General features: G+C 42.6%; 1 protein-coding gene across 3 annotated transcripts in view; it reads left to right on the top strand.

Moving 5' to 3' along the window:
• The first annotated feature begins 466 nt into the window (after positions 1–466).
• Positions 467–19,166, top strand: part of clnk (cytokine dependent hematopoietic cell linker) — a 26,539-nt gene continuing 7,839 nt past the window's right edge. The window contains exons 1-17 of one of the 3 annotated variants that reach the window (XM_030396248.1): positions 467–617; positions 4,261–4,307; positions 7,280–7,433; positions 8,492–8,544; positions 9,901–9,943; positions 10,845–10,895; positions 10,984–11,024; positions 11,133–11,143; positions 11,226–11,327; positions 11,599–11,620; positions 12,061–12,085; positions 12,166–12,244; positions 12,322–12,338; positions 12,438–12,532; positions 13,123–13,200; positions 13,278–13,433; positions 13,508–13,854. In XM_030396248.1, coding sequence (XP_030252108.1) covers positions 4,305–4,307; positions 7,280–7,433; positions 8,492–8,544; positions 9,901–9,943; positions 10,845–10,895; positions 10,984–11,024; positions 11,133–11,143; positions 11,226–11,327; positions 11,599–11,620; positions 12,061–12,085; positions 12,166–12,244; positions 12,322–12,338; positions 12,438–12,532; positions 13,123–13,200; positions 13,278–13,433; positions 13,508–13,657 — 1,080 coding nt within the window. In that variant the 5' untranslated portion in view covers positions 467–617; positions 4,261–4,304 and the 3' untranslated portion in view covers positions 13,658–13,854. Of the gene's footprint in view, positions 618–3,807; positions 4,308–7,279; positions 7,434–8,491; positions 8,545–9,900; positions 9,944–10,844; positions 10,896–10,983; positions 11,025–11,132; positions 11,144–11,225; positions 11,328–11,598; positions 11,621–12,060; positions 12,086–12,165; positions 12,245–12,321; positions 12,339–12,437; positions 12,533–13,122; positions 13,201–13,277; positions 13,434–13,507; positions 13,855–19,166 lie in introns of those variants that run through there. The other 2 variants (XM_030396247.1, XM_030396246.1) reach the window with 2 other exon arrangements.

Here is a 19,166-nt window from a genome sequence, read left to right as displayed (position 1 = left end):
CACCCAGCTTCCTTTTTGCACTCGGCAGAGCAGGTGTTGAAATGTCACCGTGTTCCTGCTCGAATTAAGAGAAATAACCCGCAGCACTGGCAGATTCATTTGACCCTGATTTACAGAGCAAATGTTCTGCGTCTGGCCGTCAGATTTAGTCCAGGAACTTGCACCTTTACATTTTGCGCAGCTTCACACTTGCAAAAGCCGTCAACGACATCACAGGTCGAGGGCGAGTCTCCCGATCAAGCTGTGATGGACCGATGCAGATTTAAGTTACATGTCGTTTATCAAACAGTGTTTCCACACAATATTTTGAACATGAAGCTCTCTGGAATCAGACGACATGACGCCCTCCACACACAAACCTTTGAGTGTCTCAAACAGCAGTGAGGGCCTCTGGTTATAGGCCAGTTTCTCACCACACAGGAAGTCATTTTAGGTTACTGCAGTGGGCTGCGTAGCTGCGACGCTCAGACTCGAGGCAGCCCAGGTGTTCCTGCATGTCGATTGGAGGGGAAGAAAAGCTGCAGACGTTCTATTTCTGTAACCGAACACATGCGACCGAGTTGGCAGAAATTACTGGACACCCACTGACGCAGGTGCGCTGGTTGTCTTCTGAGAAGGTGAGTTACGCCGAATCGACCTCAACTTCTAAGTGTGGAAGAGAACTGTCGCCACGTAGATGAAATAAATGCCAAGTATAGAGATGAGCTTTGAAATGCAGTATTTTCAGCTTCGGTGGAGAGTCGCGCTTTGATTAAAATCCAAAAACAAGCTTCCAGATGCTTTGAGATTTTAAATTTAACATCATATATAAACTGTGATGTTCGGGCAGCTCATCTTAAATCGGAGCTGAAGTGCGAGTTAGAGAGGCACCATGAGTCAAAACGCAATGAAGCACGATCACAAAACTCTAAATTAGAATTAAACTAATATATATATATATATATCACAACAAAACCAATTTCTTAAAAGACGCACAATAAAAACAATTTAGTCATGGATTTAGCGGTGTTGTACTTAGTAAGAACACTTTTTGGCGGTCTCGCTCTCGTTCCTGGAATCAAACGCATTTTTATCCGGTTTGTCTCAGACCAAGAAGAAGTCAAGGAACTCCAGGAGGCCTGCAGACGCTCCCGGCGTTGTTTGTAGACCAAAACAGGTCTTTTAAGCCAAACCGTGATGTGTTTCTAACCCTAACCAAGTGGTAACGTAGCTGTTATTTAGCAGAAAACGGACGTGGATCTGACGGTTCGGTTGACCGGAAGACCGAAGAGTCACACTTACACAAAGAAAATGTTTTGTGTTAGTTGTTGGTAAAACAAGGATCACTCCACACATAAAACTCATGTCTTCGATGCTTCCTGGTGATTTTATGAAGACGTTTCTCGCAGTACACTTATAAACACACATTCAGTAACAGGTGAATGAAGAGAGAAGTCTTCTGCGGGTGTTTTTATTTGGATGTGGATCCTTCAGATCAGTTTGAGGAGAGCTGCTGGTCTGCAGGGTGACACTCTCACTGGTCTGGTCTCAGTTTCGTTTGTCATGAATACAAAACTGTCCAAAAAAAAAAAAAAGGAGGCATCAGTTACAGTTAAGGAATGTAACTAAGTACATTTACACAAGTATTTGTACTTCGGTACAGATTTCTGTACTCAACTATTTCCTGCAAAGTAATCCGATGATCTGATAATCGATCAGGTGGTAACTTGTCATTTTGATAACTGAACACATTTCATATCAGATACTTTAAGACTTTTACTTAATTACTATTCCTATGAGTGACTTTTAGCAAATACTGTACTACATTTTGGAGGTTAATGTTCTTTGTATTCCTCCACGTTTATTTGACAGCTTTAGTTACTTTGCAGGCTGAACAAGTGGTGCATTTTAATTTATTTTATATTAAGATTCAGATCAGATTTAAGAAAAACAAAACAAAACATGACTCCGATAATCAGAAATATTCGGATTCATAATTGGCTGACCCAAAGATCACAGAATAAACAATCTTGATAATATATATTTTTATTTTACTTTATTTGCACTTTTGAGGCATGAATCCAAAAGTCACCGGAAAAAATAGTTTTAATTCTTAATTAATTTAATTAAATATCAGATGAATCAAGACTTTTACTCTTCGTGTGACTTTCACTTATAGAAAACTAACTTGTAAAGAGTATTTATGATTTTGAACTCACTGCTAATTTAACACATCATTTCCTCCGACGAGAAAATATTGAACAACGACAGCGAAAAACATTTGGTGACAAACGATCCTGATATCTGCAGTGTTTGATCTGGTTTCTCTCCTCTCACTGAGCGTCTTCTCGCTCGCTCGGCCGTCGATACTCTCTGGAGGCCGGGTCACAAATCTTTAAGTAGTCGGGCGGTTTGAGTTGCCACACATTCTCAGCGCCTGATCTCCGCAGGGCAGAACTTTATCTTCCAGGCTGAACTGCTCCATGCATCTAATCTCCTTCCTGTTCATACGTCTCTTCCAACACCACTTCCCAGAAAGCTCTGCGGAGGAGCCAGACGGCCCCGCTGAGCGTCCGACCACGGAGCCAAATCCAATCCCCCAGTTTGATTCTCTCTTTTGGGACTGTCAGTTGGTAGCCTGTAATGTCTCCTGGCACTTTCACAATCCCCGGGCCTCGCTTAAATGTCCTTCCTTCTATTCTGGGAAGGTTTCCTTCCTGCTTCCTGTTATGTTTTCCTTCGCAGCCAAAGGGATTAAAAGATACAACCCCGTCAATTGAAGAGTGATTGATTGGCCCTGACCCTGTGCCTCTCTCTTCCTCTTCCTGCCTCTTTCTCAGGAAACGTGATTTTTAAATTATATGAAGTCTTCAAAAGGACTCGTGGATCATTGCTTATTCAGTCATGTGAAGGGCTCGTTGCAAAATGATTTTAAAATGACAAAGAACCAACTTCTTTTTATCAGCTCCTGATACTGAATGAATGAGGATGTACTGAGGATGCAATGAGCCCCGCACAAGATGGAATAAACACAGAATGTGACCTAAAGAATCAAAACAGCCGTGGTTCCATAAAGCATTTAGAAGATTATCGCATTCCCAATTTTATGCGAATGGACAAATCTGAAAAAAAAAACCTCCTCCGATTCGTAAAAAAAAAGGTTTGTCTGCTCGCTTGAGGTGGTTTTTGTCTTTTGGGAATCAATGTGAGTCAAGATGTCTGATGGACTCTGACGCAGCGTACGTTCAACTCGTCTGACCGATCAGCTGTTTCCGCTGTCTTCATCACAATCGCTGCATTTCTTCGTTGTCTCTGGACGTTAGCTAACATTAGTTTGCCTCTAGCTTCTGTTTACTTTCACATCTTCCACACCTAAGACAATTCATCCTCTTATGAAAGTACGATTTACTTAGCCCAGGTCTTTCGCACAAAACTGTTAATGGGAACGCTACAGATTCACAATTTTTGTTTGCGTTTTGGCGAACTTTCAAAAGTGCATAAAAAGTGCATGGTTACTGTCGACCCCCGACAAACCTGCCACTTTATCTTCATTACTCAAAATAAACATGCTGCTTTTTTTTTTAACTCACCGGAACTTAAAACAACTCACGTTTGACTTCTGGTGTCTCTCTGAACAGGAACAGTGGTCGTCTTGTTATTTTGATCATCTTACGTGTGTTTTGTGTGTTTTCTAGGACTTTGTTTGTTTTGTTTTCCTTCCTGCTTTTCTTATTTTCCCTGCACACCTGTCTTGTATGTTTAATTAGCCCCGCCCTGTTACCTGAGTTCTTCCCTCGTCCGCTTTCCCTCCACACCTGCGCTGCATCTCCTTCGTTAGCTCCTCCCTCCTCCCAGTGCTCCTCCATGTGTTACCCTCACCTGTGTTACCTGCGTCTATTTGTATTTAAGTCCAGTCTTTTTTATCGAGTCATGCAGAAGAAATCTCTTCATCCAAACCTCACGAGGATACAAATCTTGAGAATGATGATGTTAAAATGATTTATGAATCCATGAGGCTCAGTTGGATGTTTAGCCAAACATGTCTGATCTTTATATCTGAGCTGCTCTGTCCTCCTGTTCGAATCTCATGTCAAAAATAGATCATATTCAATAACAAATCTGTCAGCATTTTAAAAAAGTCCAGCTGTAGTTTCCTGCCTCTGACTCTCAGCTCGCAGCTCAGTTTGTGTATGAAGACATCTTTCTTCTGCGGACGGCCACATTCTTTAGCAGGACACCAAACTAACGATGTTTTTCATTTCTGCTTCGCTCCCTCGTTAGCTGCAGAGAGAGAGAGAGGGAACAGCCATGAGTCTGCTGTGATAATGGTGAGTTATGGCGCCCCGTTCCCACTGTGTTTCCCCCCCCCGATGGCTCCACACGAACGTTCCCAGGGGAAGCTTTAGGAGTCTGCAGCCCCTCTGTGTAATTACCTTTTTAGCAGAGAAAATGAGTTAAGAGTGAGAGTCTGTTCTGTCATTGTTAGCGCACAGAAAGAAGAACACAGAGCAGAAAAAAAAGGCTTTTTACTGTGATTTATAACAGTTTATCAGGAATATATTTCAATGTATTCAGTCCTACAAAAGAAAGCATTTATTCTATATTTTAAACATTTAGATTAAAACATGTGAGGCTGTAAGATCAGGAGAACAACATTCATGACTAAAGGAGATGAAAATAAGTGTTTTTCTCTCCAAACAATGAGTATTATGTGCTTTTTTCTTGTGTCGACTGCACGCTCAGCTCTGATGGATGACATTAATGAATCACTGTTAATTGCACACAAACTGTGCAACAGCCTGTTAGTTTCACAGTTTTTTTGGGAAACCTGCCATTAAAATCAGATCAGCTTTTACGATCGGCTCTCTCTGTGTTGTGTGCTCGGCGGCACAGAGCGATGGCACCGCTCCAGTCTCTCCTCTGATATATTTCTCTCTAGCTTCAGTCTCACAGTGGTGCTAGGAGGGAAAGTGTGCACCCACGGTAACTGTAGGATGATGACAGCCGTCCCTTCTTTTTTTGGTTGATTGGAACACATGTGAGGACTGCAGTGCCCTCGCTCCACGCCGCGGGTCAGGAGCCGAGAGATGTTTTCATTCGATTATTAAATCTTCAGCAGTGTCACGGGCGATGTTGATGATGGCAGGAGGTGGTGCTCGAGAGAATGTGATGAGCAGGAAATAAACAGAACAAGAAAATGTGTTTTATCAGCAACTGCATAAAAAACAAATTAAAAAATATATATATATGATGATAAATCGGCTCGTATTATACAGTCTACACATACATGTACACTGTATATGCAATTCACTTTGATTTTACCAGATCCTCAAGACTTTTTCTCAAGTACTATCAGTGTGGGTGACTTTAAAATGAATATATTAACACGATATCTTTACTTTTACTCAAGTATGATGTTTGGTTAACTTTGATAACACTGTCAAAAAGGAAAATTGCGCAGGATATGAAAAATGGGATTTAAAAATAAATATAATTGCACACAGGGATTGTACAGTGTAGCTACACAGTGTAAATATGAGAGGTTTACTGTATATTTATGTATATACTCTATAAAAATTAACAAAAGGAATATATCCCTGAGATAACTAGGGCAGGTGTGATGTTCACTTGGTGGGCTGTGGTTTGTTGGAAAGAAAAGTAAAAAAATGTGATCTTTATTTATTTAAATAATTAACTGTGTAATATGAAATGTTGTGCACATAAAGAGGAAATCATCAACGTTATTGTCTTTCCAAATAAACTCCCAGATTCATCATTACCTGTGAGAACATATAAAACAAAGGAAAAGAGACGTTCTCTATGAACGCTGCACCTGCCGGACAGAAACACCAATTTCTCTCTTTGGATAAAAAAAATGATCTGGACTCTACTCGTAATTACAAAACAAGCATTTCTGATGCAGAGCACGAAGCTTCTAGATTGAGTGACAGAAGCTGGTTTGATCTGTCGCGACTGACAGACGCCCACCGATCATGTATCCACCCTGATGTCAGCCACAGCTTCACCCACAGCTGCACCGAAATACACAGCGAGGAAGCGCTTTGCATCATGTTCCTTCACAGAAATAGACATTGCTGATTATCCAGCGCACGAACGCGATGTCACAGACCGTCACTTTCGCTGGAGTCTCATTTCTTAATATATCTCTGACTTGGTGTGTGTCCGTGACTGCGTGACTGCGAGCGGAGAAGCTTTGAGAAGGAAATCCCTCCGAGGCGAGCGGTGTGTTTTTATTGCAACACCTCACAGCAGCTTCCTGTTCTTATCACTGCTGTGTGTGCAAACGCTTTAATGGGTGGCTGTCTGCTCAGATTAAAATACTGTATGTCGGTGTGTGGAAAGAGCAAAAAGAAGCAAAAGTAGTTCCTATTAGGTTTTTTTCAGCAGATTAGTAAATTATTTTTCCAATGAATTGACGGATGTTGTTATGAAAAAAACTAACCCTGCGGACTAGGAACCTTTGGAGGAACTAAATTCAGACCAGCATCTAAATGGAGATCCAGAGACGTTACTTCACCCCTCAAAAGTCTCTGTTTCAGAGATATTACTTCATAAAAGCGCATGAACTTTGGGGAAAGGGCCGACAAAATTCAGGCCATCGTCACGAGCAAAAATGCATTTCCTGGGACTCAAAGTTTGAGATAACGTGACATTATCTGCGCTGCTTCTTCCTCTTTCACGCATTTGTTTTTAGTCTACTTTCTATATTTATTTGACGTAACTGTAACACTGGTGCCGCAGCAGAAAAAAAAAAGTCAAACCCAGAATTTGAATATTTACAATATTAATGAGGTAATAATACACACTCGGGTGTATTTATCTTTTCCAGAGGTGAATAAACAAGCTGTTCTCAGAGGAAAATAAGGTCCCAGAAAACTATTTGAAGCTAGAAAGGTGGCAGGGTCCGCCTGATTAAAACGTCTTCACTTTAAACTAGAAAAAGAAAAGAAAAGCACAAAGACTCAGAACTATACAAGTGCAGACGTTTGGGTGATTTTGTATCAGGTGTGAGAGCAGTGTTGCATCTCTTCCGGCCAAGATTTAACACCTCTGGTTAAAAACTTTAAAGCTGTCAGATTTCGAGCTCAGAGGGTAAACACTCTCCCAGAGCTTTCTAAGAGCAGAGTGTGGCAAGAAAAGAACAACACAGCGATTAAGAGCGGCGTATTTCGATTGGATACGACATCCAAAACACGAACGTGCAGTCTGAGGTTTATGAAGCTCGTCTGCTGCACACTTGTTAAACGTCTTCTTTTTTTTTGCTTTCTCCTCTCCGCAGGATCGCAGCAGGATAGAGAGAAGCAGAAATCTAAGATGTGGTAACTACAACAGCGTCGCCGAGTCTGAGTACGACGTGGTGGATGACCAGGAGGAAGTGCTAAATGTGCGCATACTTCCTGCGAGGCCCATACACGCCGAGCGAGAGTACGCAGGTTAGAGAGGAGCGGTGACAGTTTTATTTCAAATCGTGCCATTTATCTTATCTTACTTTAGATTCTCATTTTGTTTCGGTAGCTCAGGTTTTAATGAGGGTTCAGTTTCATTGAACTTTTCACTGTTTTTTTTAACTGACTTTGTAAAGGGCTTAGCTTTTACTGCTTGTGTTGTTACACGTTTCTCTTTTGTACAAACCGGACATCTTGACATCGAGTGAACAACAATTAACCACAAAGTAGCTGTCGCTCAGTGACTGAGAGACTCACACTGAGTAATTCTGAGCACCTGAAGGAGTAAATGTGACCTTTAAAGTTTGCCACCGCCCTTCGTGCTCTTATTACTCCTGTTTGCTTTAATCGTGCATTAAAAAAAGTAGACATTTATAAAGACTCGACTGATCTCAGAGGGAGAAACTGATTTTGAGAAATAAAAAAAAAAAAACAAGACGAAACAAGAAAAATAAAGCAACTTATATCCAAATAACTGAGGACTCTCTGCACCAGACTTAAAGAGGTGTTGAGTGTGAGCTCGTTTCCCTTTCCTCTGGTGAACATCATTAGAATGAAGCTGAATGAAGCTCCACCGCAGACTGTGGTGAGAATGAAAGCAGTGTGGATCTGAGAGAGAGACAGAGAGAGGGAGGGAGGGAGAGCTCCTGCTGAGTGAGCATGATCTGCCGGTGGGTCTCCAGGGCCATCTGTTGGCTGAGTCAGACTGCGGGAGATTACAATTATCCAGCAGCCGAAGGGGGAGCGAGGGAAGCGTGTAGTGTGAATAGACTCCCTTTACTCTCCTGCATGTTTGTGGCCCACAGCCAGGGGCCTCACAGCTGCACGTCCACAGCTTTATACCGAATGTGGCTTTTTAAATTTGCTCACACTTGGAGTGTTCTCCCTCTGTAATCAATACAGTCTGCCGCTGCTGCAGCGTGCCGCTGGGACCGAGTTTACAGCAACGATACAAACTGTTTCAACTAACACTGGAGCTGCTGAAACTACTGTCATTTCTGCGGCTTGTGAGACTGCGGGCATCATAACTTCTTTTGCTTTTCAAGACAGGGGTCTGCCAAGGTCACCGTCGGCTCAGAGCCTGTCGTCGCTCTCCTCAGTAAGATTTATCTCTTGTTTTCTCTAAATTAATACCCATCTCGGTCGCATTTAAAGACTTTTCTGCAAGCCAGAGATATGCACTAATGAACTCAGTGGAGGAGCCAGTCTGAGTGATTTCTCTTATCAAGAGGCTCCGTCGCAGATTCATGCTACGATTTTCAACTTACCAATCGAAATCACAACGATGATATTTTCACGATAACAAAGGAAATTTAAAAACAAATTACTGACTATCAAATCTGTCTTTATTTACCGTGTGTTTTTGTCTTTTCTTGGCAAATAAATTGGCCTCAGAAGAGTGCAGGGAAAGAGTCCCGAACTGAAACGGTAAACAGAACAGTTATTATCAACCTACGGTGGCCCTGAAGTGCAAAACACAACGGCAAATCAGAAACCACAAACGCAAATCAGAAAACACGAACGCAAATCAAAAACCACGAACGCAAATCAGAAACCACGAACGCAAATCAAAAACCACGAACGCAAATCAGAAACCACGAACGCAAATCAGAAACCACGAACGCAAATCAAAAACCACGAACGCAAATCAGAAACCACGAACGTAAATCAAAAACCACGAACGCAAATCAGAAACCACGAACGCAAATCAAAAACCACGAACGCAAATCAGAAACCACGAACGCAAATCAGAAACCACGAACGCAAATCAAAAACCACGAACGCAAATCAAAAACACGAACGCAAATCAGAAACCACGAACGCAAATCAGAAATCAGAACGCAAATCAGAAAACACGAACCCAAATCAAAAACACGAACGCAAATCAGAAAACACTAACGCAAATCAGGAACCACGAAAACACGCGGTTTCTGATTTGCGTTCGTGGTCTCTGGTTTGCCGTTGTGTTTTGCACTTCAGGGCCACCGTATCAACCAGATCAACTAATGAACAAAAACATCAATATTCCATTTCATTTCATTTCATTTAGGGCCCCAACATGTTACTGTATCCGTGTTGACCTAGTGGTGGTATAACAGCTGATGGCGGTCAAGCCAGAGACCACCGTTCAAGACGATGTTCCAACATTTGTGGGCGTGAAACCACTGGACGCTTTTAATGAGATGTCGTTTCCAACCGTGTTAGTTGCGACAAATCCAGCCATCAAAAAGCCAAAATAGTGTTTTTTTTTGTGTTTTTTTCAGCCAAAACCTGACCAGAACATAAACACAGTGTTCACAACACAGCAGCTGAAAAATTGGACCTAAACATAAAACATAAAAAAAACAATCTGTGGTTTGCAGAAAAGTACATTACCAACATTTATTCCGGCGATTGTGTTGGACTGTTTCCTTCACCACTGCGCTATTATAAACATGTTCTGTCTCTCCATCAGGGCAACTCCAACATCCACCTGAGAGAAATCCCTCGACCTCCAGGTAAAGTGACAGAGCTCTCCACAATCTGAATTTTGATCAGCGCGGTAACGACTTTCTGTGGAAAATGCCTCCTTCGAGCCGGCAGCCTGCGTAGCAAACTCCAGATAGATATTCCCGTTTGAAAGAGATCCCGCTCTCTCCGCTCTCTGACCTCGTGACTTCTCTCTGCTTGGCCACAGGCTGCGGCTCTGCAGGAGTTACATAGGGTCACTTAACCTGCATTATTCAAGAGCTTGCATTTAATTCAACGTCTCTGTGGGAGGTACAAGAGTGGCTCACGAAAATGAAAACACTGGGAAGAGATTTTTCATTTTATTGATTTTACAGAAAATGATTTTCACGGCTGAATGAATGCACATAAAGGCAGGGCGATGTTTTGAATCACGCGCATGCATTAATTCGTTGATTTAACCTTGTCTCGACTTCAGCACAAGTACAGAGGCTGAAAAGGTGCATGTAAAACATTTATTCATCTAAAGAGCTGAGTGTTGCCTGCATCCACCACGTCTCACAAAAAAATGAAGGTCACAGTTGAATATTATCTTTTTCTCCTCGGTTTTTAATTTTCAATTTTTTTTTATTCATGAAACCCTGACCAGTGTTATGTGGCCACTTCAAGATGGTTCAAGTTCTTTACCTGTTAGTGAATGCAATACATGTCTATAGTTTGATGCAGCTTCATGAAAAATATACTACAATTACTAAATTAATGGGAAATTAATGAGGTTTTTTGTTTGCCAGCAGCCTTACAGCTCCTGACCTCAATATATTTTTGAGCGAGTGATATTAAATCAGTCTTGGGATTATATGTTTCGTGTTTTTTTTTTTTTGAAAAAGACTATGCGAACCACAGAATCGTACCTCTGTATGCACATAATTACTTTCCCTGCATTAAACACAGGGCCGGCTATCAACAGAGACCTGAAGCCGGGTCGAAGAAAGACCAGATTCGGTAAGAAACTCTAAAGAATTAACTTTGCTCACTTTCTCCTCGCCGGCCTCAGAAGCATCCCCAAAATATTCACATGTTGCTCTTACAGATAGAAGACCCGCACCTCCCATCAGGAGACCAGCAGACCAGGTAAACTACCTGCGACGTCCGCAGCTGACTTCATAATTAATTCTGTTTTAGTCTTTGTTGCATCTCATTAAACACTCGACTGACTTCCTCTCTTTCCTGACATCACAGCACTCACACAGGTAATTTGCTCAACCACTGCTTCAAGTCATTCATCGCTGGTTTTTATGAATGTACATGCAGCTAAAGTCTGTGCTCCTCCAGGCCCTCTCCATCACCTCCACCTCCACCTCCATCTCCACCCTTCACCTCGGAGCTGGTGAACGACCTGCCTGGGTTGACTCTGCACGAGCCCCGCGGTGGAGAGTGAGTACTGTTTTTACTCTCTGACTCAGGAAGCCATCAGCGTTCCCTGCTGAGAGTCTGCAGCTGATTAAACTCGACCCTGAGTGACTCCGTCCTCTGTGCGAGTGCTGCAGAGTGGACGGAGGCCCTCTTGGTTTACAGCTTGTACGGTGCAGCAGTGGCACCGCCTGCTGGTTAGAAGGAGAACGACAGAGAAGCGCTTCAGGTTTTTTCTTCTGCAAATGTCGCTGTGATGCATGAAACAATAAAAACGCTTCTCTCTTCGTTTCAGCGGCAGGAGAACAACTAGAGAGGTAAGTTGTCAAAATTCATCAGAAATAATGTCTCAGCTCAGATTTTATATTTTAGTTATTCTTCACGTGGCTTGTGGTTTTTCAAGGGTTGGGCTGCTCCTAGAAAAACATCCTTATCTTCTTCTGTGGTGCGAGGAAAACATTGCAGTGCAGCGAGGGAGGGACTCTGACAGGAGACACAGATTAGAGTCTGGTTTAAATGTTGATACGTATCTGATAAATTACAGACATGTGAGTCCTCCCTCGCTGTCCACTCCCGTTGCCCTGAAATAATGCAGTTTTCTACTTGCTTCCATGCACAAATCTTTTCTTTAAACTCAGTAATCATTGTTTTTCCAGTTTCATTTTGTGATTAGTTTTATTTTCTGTTATCTGTCCAACACCCTTAACTATGTTGCCATGTTGTTTCAATCCAACTGTCTTTTAAACACTTTTAACAGGCAGAGTTCAGTCCACATTCCCACGGTAAGACATCAGCTACCTTGTATGTTACATTTTGCTTTCAGACATCTTGATGGTTGTAATAATGCTGAATGTGTTTTCAGGGCTGCAGCGTGCCGACAGCGTCCACCATAACAACCAGAGACGTTCTTTGGATCTGGAGACTCATGATATAGAATTGAGGTGCGACTTGTTTCTCAGGTTTATCAGGATATCAAGTTATATTTGATTTAAAATTTGCTCTTTCTTCCCTTATTCAGGTCACAACAAAGCCTTGGTAAGTGACGTCGCAGATCACCGGTGTCTTTATACAGACATTGATAAGTTAACCAGAATATGAATGAATGAATAAGTTAACGTTAACTTGTGCTTGTAGAAAGAGTGGCATCAAAACGTCTCCACCACGAGTGGCCTCAGACCAAAGAAGACATCGACCAGCATGAGTTTGTTCCGATGGAAAAGCCCCAACAGGTACACTTTCTGCTACTTAAAGGATAAGTTCACCAAAGAATAAAAATTCAGTCTTCTCACAAGTCTCCTTGTTCTCAGCACAATTTCTGGAGCTCCGAAACAACTGACGTAGATGTCGACTTGTTTTAAAATGTGATAAAACAACTGAAAACATCAAGTGGCTCCATTCAGCTCACCCTGGTGTAATCCAAGACTTGCAAATTGATTAGAAAAGACCTTATTTACACTCTTTTACAAGACGAAATCTTCACTGAAGCCTAACCACACGAGTAAATAACACTTCTTTTGAAAATCTTGGGGCTTCTGGAGGCTTGGAGTATGCTGTGCGAGCTGTATGGAGCCATTTTATTTGTTTTTCTGCTGTTTTTTCGCGTTTTAAAACAAGTCCCCATCTACTTCAGTTGTTTAGGAGAATGCTGCAATGCTGTGAAGCTCCACAAGTGTTTTGTGGACTAAGAATCTTCAGCTGACTTTCCATCGGCATGCGGTTGAGTAGTACAGGAGTACATTTTCATTTTTTTGGTGGACTTGTCCTTTAAAAACACAATGCAACACAGTATTTGTTCACTGAACTCTTGGATACTTGGCAGACCTCCTGTGAAGAAGACTGGTATGTTGGGACTTGTAATCGAGTGGAGGCTGAGCACGCCTTACACCTGGTGAACAAGGTATCACTTCTCGTATGGCATGAGTAACAGAGTGATTCATCTGCAGCTCGGCTGAGACAAGTCTTCTGTTTCATCAGGACGGGGCCTTTTTGGTACGAGACTGCTCCGTCAACACCAACAGCGAGCCCTTGGTTTTGTCCGTGTATCACGAGAGGAAGGTTTACAACGTCAAAATCCGGTTCATCGAGAGCTCGGGAAAGTTCGCCCTGGGAACGAGCCAGCGATCCAACGACGTGAGTAGACAGATTCACAAAGCTGGTTCAACAACCACCAAATGTGCTGTGGCTCACGTCTTGTTTCTCCTCAGATGTTTAACACTGTGGCAGACATCATCAAGTTCCACTCCATTTTCCCAATAATCCTCATCAGCGCCAGAAACGCTCCCAGATACCCAGAAAACTGTGTTGTGCTGACATGTCCGGTAACGAAAAGGGATGTGGACCAGCTGCTGCAGTAACACACGCACACACACACACACACACACACACACACACACTCCAGGGAAGATAATATGGTTTGTCACAACAGATTACGTCTCCATGTAACCCCAAAACATCCACTGAAGTTCAACGTGAGCATGTGAGGAAGAAGCTGACTGTGTAAACAAATTGTGAAAGCGTTTGTTTGTATCAATAAAAAATGTGTTTCATGTGGTCAGAGTGTAGTGATCTTATGTTTGCACTTTAACACACACAAAACGGCACCGTAGCTAAAAAAACGGAAAGAAGAACACGGCGGTGCCAAAATTAAACGCGTTATTTACTCAAGCTGAAGCACAGAGACTTCGTTCATGAAAAGACTTGTGTAAAAGTAGAAGCGCTGATTCAAAACAAGTACGAAAATACTTCCACAGGAAGTTGACTAACTTCCTGTGGAAATGGGTCAACTTCCACAGATCACACCAGTGAACACCCAGGGTTTGGACATAGAGATGGTGGCAAAATACTTAACCCTGGGTGTTCAGCTTAATAATAAACTGGACTGGACTGATAACACGGATGCACAAGAAGGGCGTAAATCGCCTCCATCTGCTGAGGAGACTGAGGTCCTTTGGGGTGCAGAGGACATTACTTTAAACATTTCATGACTCTGTGGTGGCGTCAGTGGTCTGCTGGGGAGGTAGCAGCACAGACAGGGACAGGAAGAGACCACACAAACTGGTTAGGAGGGCCAGTTCTGTCCTTGACTGTCCGCTGGGCTCCATAGAGGTGGCGGGTCAGACCAGAACCAAAAGACAACAGCTGGTCTTGCTCACCAGCAAGAACAGCATATGTTGTGTTTTGCTGCTGGCCTATACTGGTTTTCAGGCAGGGAAAACCAATCTGATCTAATCTAAGAAGAAGAAATGTAATCTGGTCCCAGTATGGACAAGGGTGATGATTTACTCCAGAGCAATGTTGTTTTTGTGGTTCTAATGTTACCAGTGCCTTTGTTTTATTCTTGGCTCGGAGCCCCGACAGGTAACTGTGATGGTGATGGTGATGTTTGAACTACAGGTGTGGGTGTAAGTTTGTGTCGTGTCAGACAGAGCTGCTCATGTTGACTGCTGAAGCGTCAACACAGACTTCTCTCTCCTCTGCTCTCAATAAATTCCCACGACAATAAATATTCAGCTGCAGAAAAAGATCTACTTAAGTGCGGTGAGTATTTGTACTTGGATTTATCTCCATCATGTAAAAAGCTGGACTATTCATTGACAAATCATGGTGAGAAATGTTTGCCCAGAAGTCAGACTTGGGATAATCATCGACGACATGTTAAGTTGGAAGCCACACATAAGACAGCTAAAAAGGAAGTTGGCCAGGAGTGTGTCCACACTCTGGAAAGCACAAAAAATATTAAATCAAAAAGCACTTGATCTGTTGTACTGTGCACTCGTCTCTCCACACCTGCAATACTGTGCAGAGGTGTGGGGACACACATAAAGGCTCCACACAGCCTTTGTTAATACTCCAAAAAAGAGCTTTGAGAATCTTACATTATGCCAACTATAGGGCACACACAAATCAGTTATTTATTGAATCAAGAATACTTAAACTATATGACTTAATAAACTATCGCACACTACAAATGATGTGCAAGGCTGCTAACAAAAGCCTCCCTCATAATTTGCAAATACTCTTCCTAGACAGAGAGGAGAGACACAATCTCAGAGGGAACATGATTTTCAGCCAAAGTACAGTACGAACTACGTTAAAATCCTTTTCTTTATCGGTCAAAGGTGTTAAACAATGGAATGTGCTAGAAGAAGATGTCAAAAAATCAGCAACACTAAGTGGCTTCAAGAAAAAGTATGTGCATTCAATCGTTGATCAGTACAGATCAATACAGGAGGGTTGATAAAGGTCAGAGGCACGAATCAACGGACACTGTGCAGACACTGTGTTGAGACGGCATGTGAGCATAACAAATACCATTCTGTGCCCAAACAATAAGTTGAACCTGAGAAAATTGTATGGTCCAAGGCCAATGCCAGTTGTACATAGCAGGATGTTGTTATAATGTGTATCAACAATGTGAGATAACTTGAATTCAGCTCTGTATGCTACTGCTGTAATATGTTTTGTCAAAGGTCATAACAAAAGAAGTTGTTAGGTAAAAAAAAAAAAAAAAAAAAAGTAAAATGCAAAAGACAAGAAAAGATCAGGATGAAGATTTTATCCTGTGGGTAATGGGGGCGGGACTTGATAAGCTTTGGCTTCTCCCGCTTTTCCCTTTCGGCCATGTGTATTGTATTATTTGAACAATGATGAAATGTGATGTTTATGAATTGACATGCCCGAAATAAACAACATAAAAAAAAAAGAAAATGTAATCTGGTCCCAGTATGGACAAGGGTGATGATTTACTCCAGAGCAATGTTGTTTTTGTGGTTCTAATGTTACCAGTGCCTTTGTTTTATATTTGGCTCGGAGCCCCGACAGGTAACTCTGTCGAGAGGGATGATGTTTGAACTACAGGTGTGGGAGTAAGTTTGTGTTGTGTCAGACAGAGCTGCTCATGTTGACGGCTGAAGCGTCAACACAGACTTCTCTCTCCTCTGTTCTCAATAAATTCCCACGACAATAAATATTCAGCTGAAGAAAAAGATCTACTTAAGTGCGGTGAGTATTTGTACTTGGATTCATCTCCATCATGTAAAAAGCTGGACTATTCATTGACAAATCATGGTGAGAAATGTTTGCTCAGAAGTCAGACTTGGGATAAAAAAGAAAGAGACTTAAAAGAGACTTGCCACCTTGCCGTTGTGTTGTTATCTCCACAGGACAATTATTTTCTCTGAGGTGGAGATCCCCGCTGCCTCGCCTGGCACATTAACCAGCAGAGAAAGTCTCAGAAACCTGGAGGAGTCTCGGCAAAGTTTGACCAACTCCCCCACACTGAAATTCCACAGAGTGAGGAGATTACGGAGCCACTTTGGCCGGTGAAGTTCTGGAAGACTCTCGCTTCCACTGTGCTCTATGAACAAGGCTGCAAATAACAATTATTAAGGATATTATATGTATCACCCCACAGGTTTCCACGAGGTAACGATGCATTTCCTTTGGTTGCCTGGTGTGATAATATTCACTGTCCCCCTCTCCTCAAAACAACAAATCTGTTCGATGTGTTCAGCTGTGTTGGAAGCTTTTGGAACCACATGGACGGTGTCTGGTCAGATTCAGCTTGCAAAGTCTGAAAGTGTTGGCCTGTCGGAGGATTGGACGCCATCGGATACTCTGATTGGTTGCCTGCTAGCTGTTCAATGACCATTCTGATTGTCGATGTGCTAGCAAATCAGCGCGGTGTGTATAACAACGAGCCCGATAACAGACAACGCGACCATCAGCTCAGCCATAATGATCTTTCAAGTAATGCACAAACGCCTTCTCAGGTCAAACGAACACTGAGCCAATACTGTGTGCGCTTTGCTTCTCTCTGATGATGGTCTACACTCCGTTACGTCATTTCCTGTTTTCATGTTTTGATTACTGGCATGAGTCTAGCGCCACCCGAGTGGGCGGTGTGTGGGCCCCTTAACAGTACCGTCAAAAAGGAAAGTGCACTTTCCCCTCCAGCTCCAGTCGACATCACAGAACATAAACATTCAACGATGGACGACAGCTACGAGCGTCACTTCTGCAGTCAAGGTCGATTAGTGGGAGTGAAGATAAAAGTCCCAAAGACTTTCACTTTACTGTGGAACAGAAATCTTTGCTGGGTCCAGATTGGTTCTGTGATGGAAATGTTGTACTTCACGAAGAGAGATGTGAACTGAAGTCTTACACAGGAATGTCCAATGTAACTGTTTAACGTGACCTGTAACCTGTGATCTGTGACCTCGGTTTAGGTTGTTTTATGACCCGTGTGAGGTTCTGAATTATCACCGAAGGTTAACACTTCCTTCTCTGGGAACTATTTCCTATTTCCAAGTGCAGGAGGGCATAAATTAGTAATTATCTGAGTGAAAACACACCCACAGAGACAGATAAATATCATGCTTTTCTACTCAGACATTGAGTCTCACTTTGTAACAGACCTGTGTGTTGCTCTGAATGCTCTTCTTGTGTAAGATTAAAACCTTGTTTGAACTTTGAGCTGACTCCGATCTCCTTCCTCCGGTCCTAAATGATCACAGAATTATTTGAACAGGTTCTGACTTCTATCCACAGCTCAAAGGTGATTCGGTTTTATTCCCAAGAACATACATGTATACTGTCACAATTTCTCTATAAAATGATCTTCCTCTCCAGATGTTCTGTTCTACAGTTTGATTCCTAGTTTGATACTCTTTAAATGTATTTGTAGAGAGACGATGTACAATATTAAACATAAATGTTGGCATTTGATGCATTGTGCATTGTCAGCTTAGAGTTAATTTACATCTGCAGTCCTTTTACTCAGCCTCAGTGGAGCGGCACATTCTCATAGTTACCTCCTTTCTCCTCCTCACAGTGACACACGTGACCTCCTTAACCAATTATTTTCTAAATTGCAACACTCGAGTGTCCTTGATCCGGCCCTTCTCATCCCAGCACCATGACTTTATCTATACGGGTACTTTCCATTTCTAAAAGATACAAAATGAGGTTTACATTCTTTAATAACACATGTCTTCACAGGGGAGGAGGTCAAGGACACTTTTCATTCCCGTCGATGGAGTCGGTATCAGGAACATTTCACTGAGAGCACATTGACTTCAGTCCTCCATCACTTGGTTACACACATCATTGTTTTCTGTGTAAACTATCACTTAAACTTCTATCTATGAGGGATGGTAAAGTTGATCCAGCTCCTCTAATATCAGTGCAGACAGGCAAGATAGGACAATAGATTGCGAATGTTAAAGTGATATAAAGCAACTCTAGTGGCCAGGTAATGAATTACAGGCAGAAGTGTAAATCTGCTAAAGCCTGTTGTTGGCACGGTGAAGACTTGCTGATTCGAAGCCGACTCCTGCACATCCAGGCCGGAAACAAACAGAGAACAAAGGGGATCAAAGTAGATGATGATTCCCTCCCACTGTAGAAAACCATCAGCCTGACTGGCTGACGACTCCACTGTGTTTTACCGCAGGTTTGATAAAAGCCCAGCGTCGCACCCCTCACCCGCTCTGACATCAAACAGCCATCCCTCCCCTCCCCTCCCCTCAGCATCTGTGGACGTGTCGGGTCTTTAAGAACAGAAGAGCAAGAAAGCTCGAGGCCCAGATGCGGTGTCACCCTCCTGTATGTGGAGCCAACAGCTGACCCCCCGTCAGAGACGTGTGAAGTCCTCACCTGCTTCAAACACTCAACAAACACCCCAGTCCCCAAGAAGCCCAGCACCTCAGGCCCTATGTCTTTATCTTTGTTACCTTTTTCACGCTAGACAACAGAGGTCTATTCTCTACAACATCTACATCCTCCTCTTGCTCAGATTGTGGAATAAAACAACAGGGGTGGAAGTCAGGAGGCTGGGAGGGGTAAAGATCAGGTTAGCTGTCC

The sequence above is a fragment of the Sparus aurata genome, chromosome 18 (genome assembly GCF_900880675.1).
Source record: "Sparus aurata chromosome 18, fSpaAur1.1, whole genome shotgun sequence".
Taxonomy (NCBI): domain Eukaryota; kingdom Metazoa; phylum Chordata; class Actinopteri; order Spariformes; family Sparidae; genus Sparus; species Sparus aurata.
This window is presented reverse-complemented; position numbering and strand designations above follow the sequence as displayed.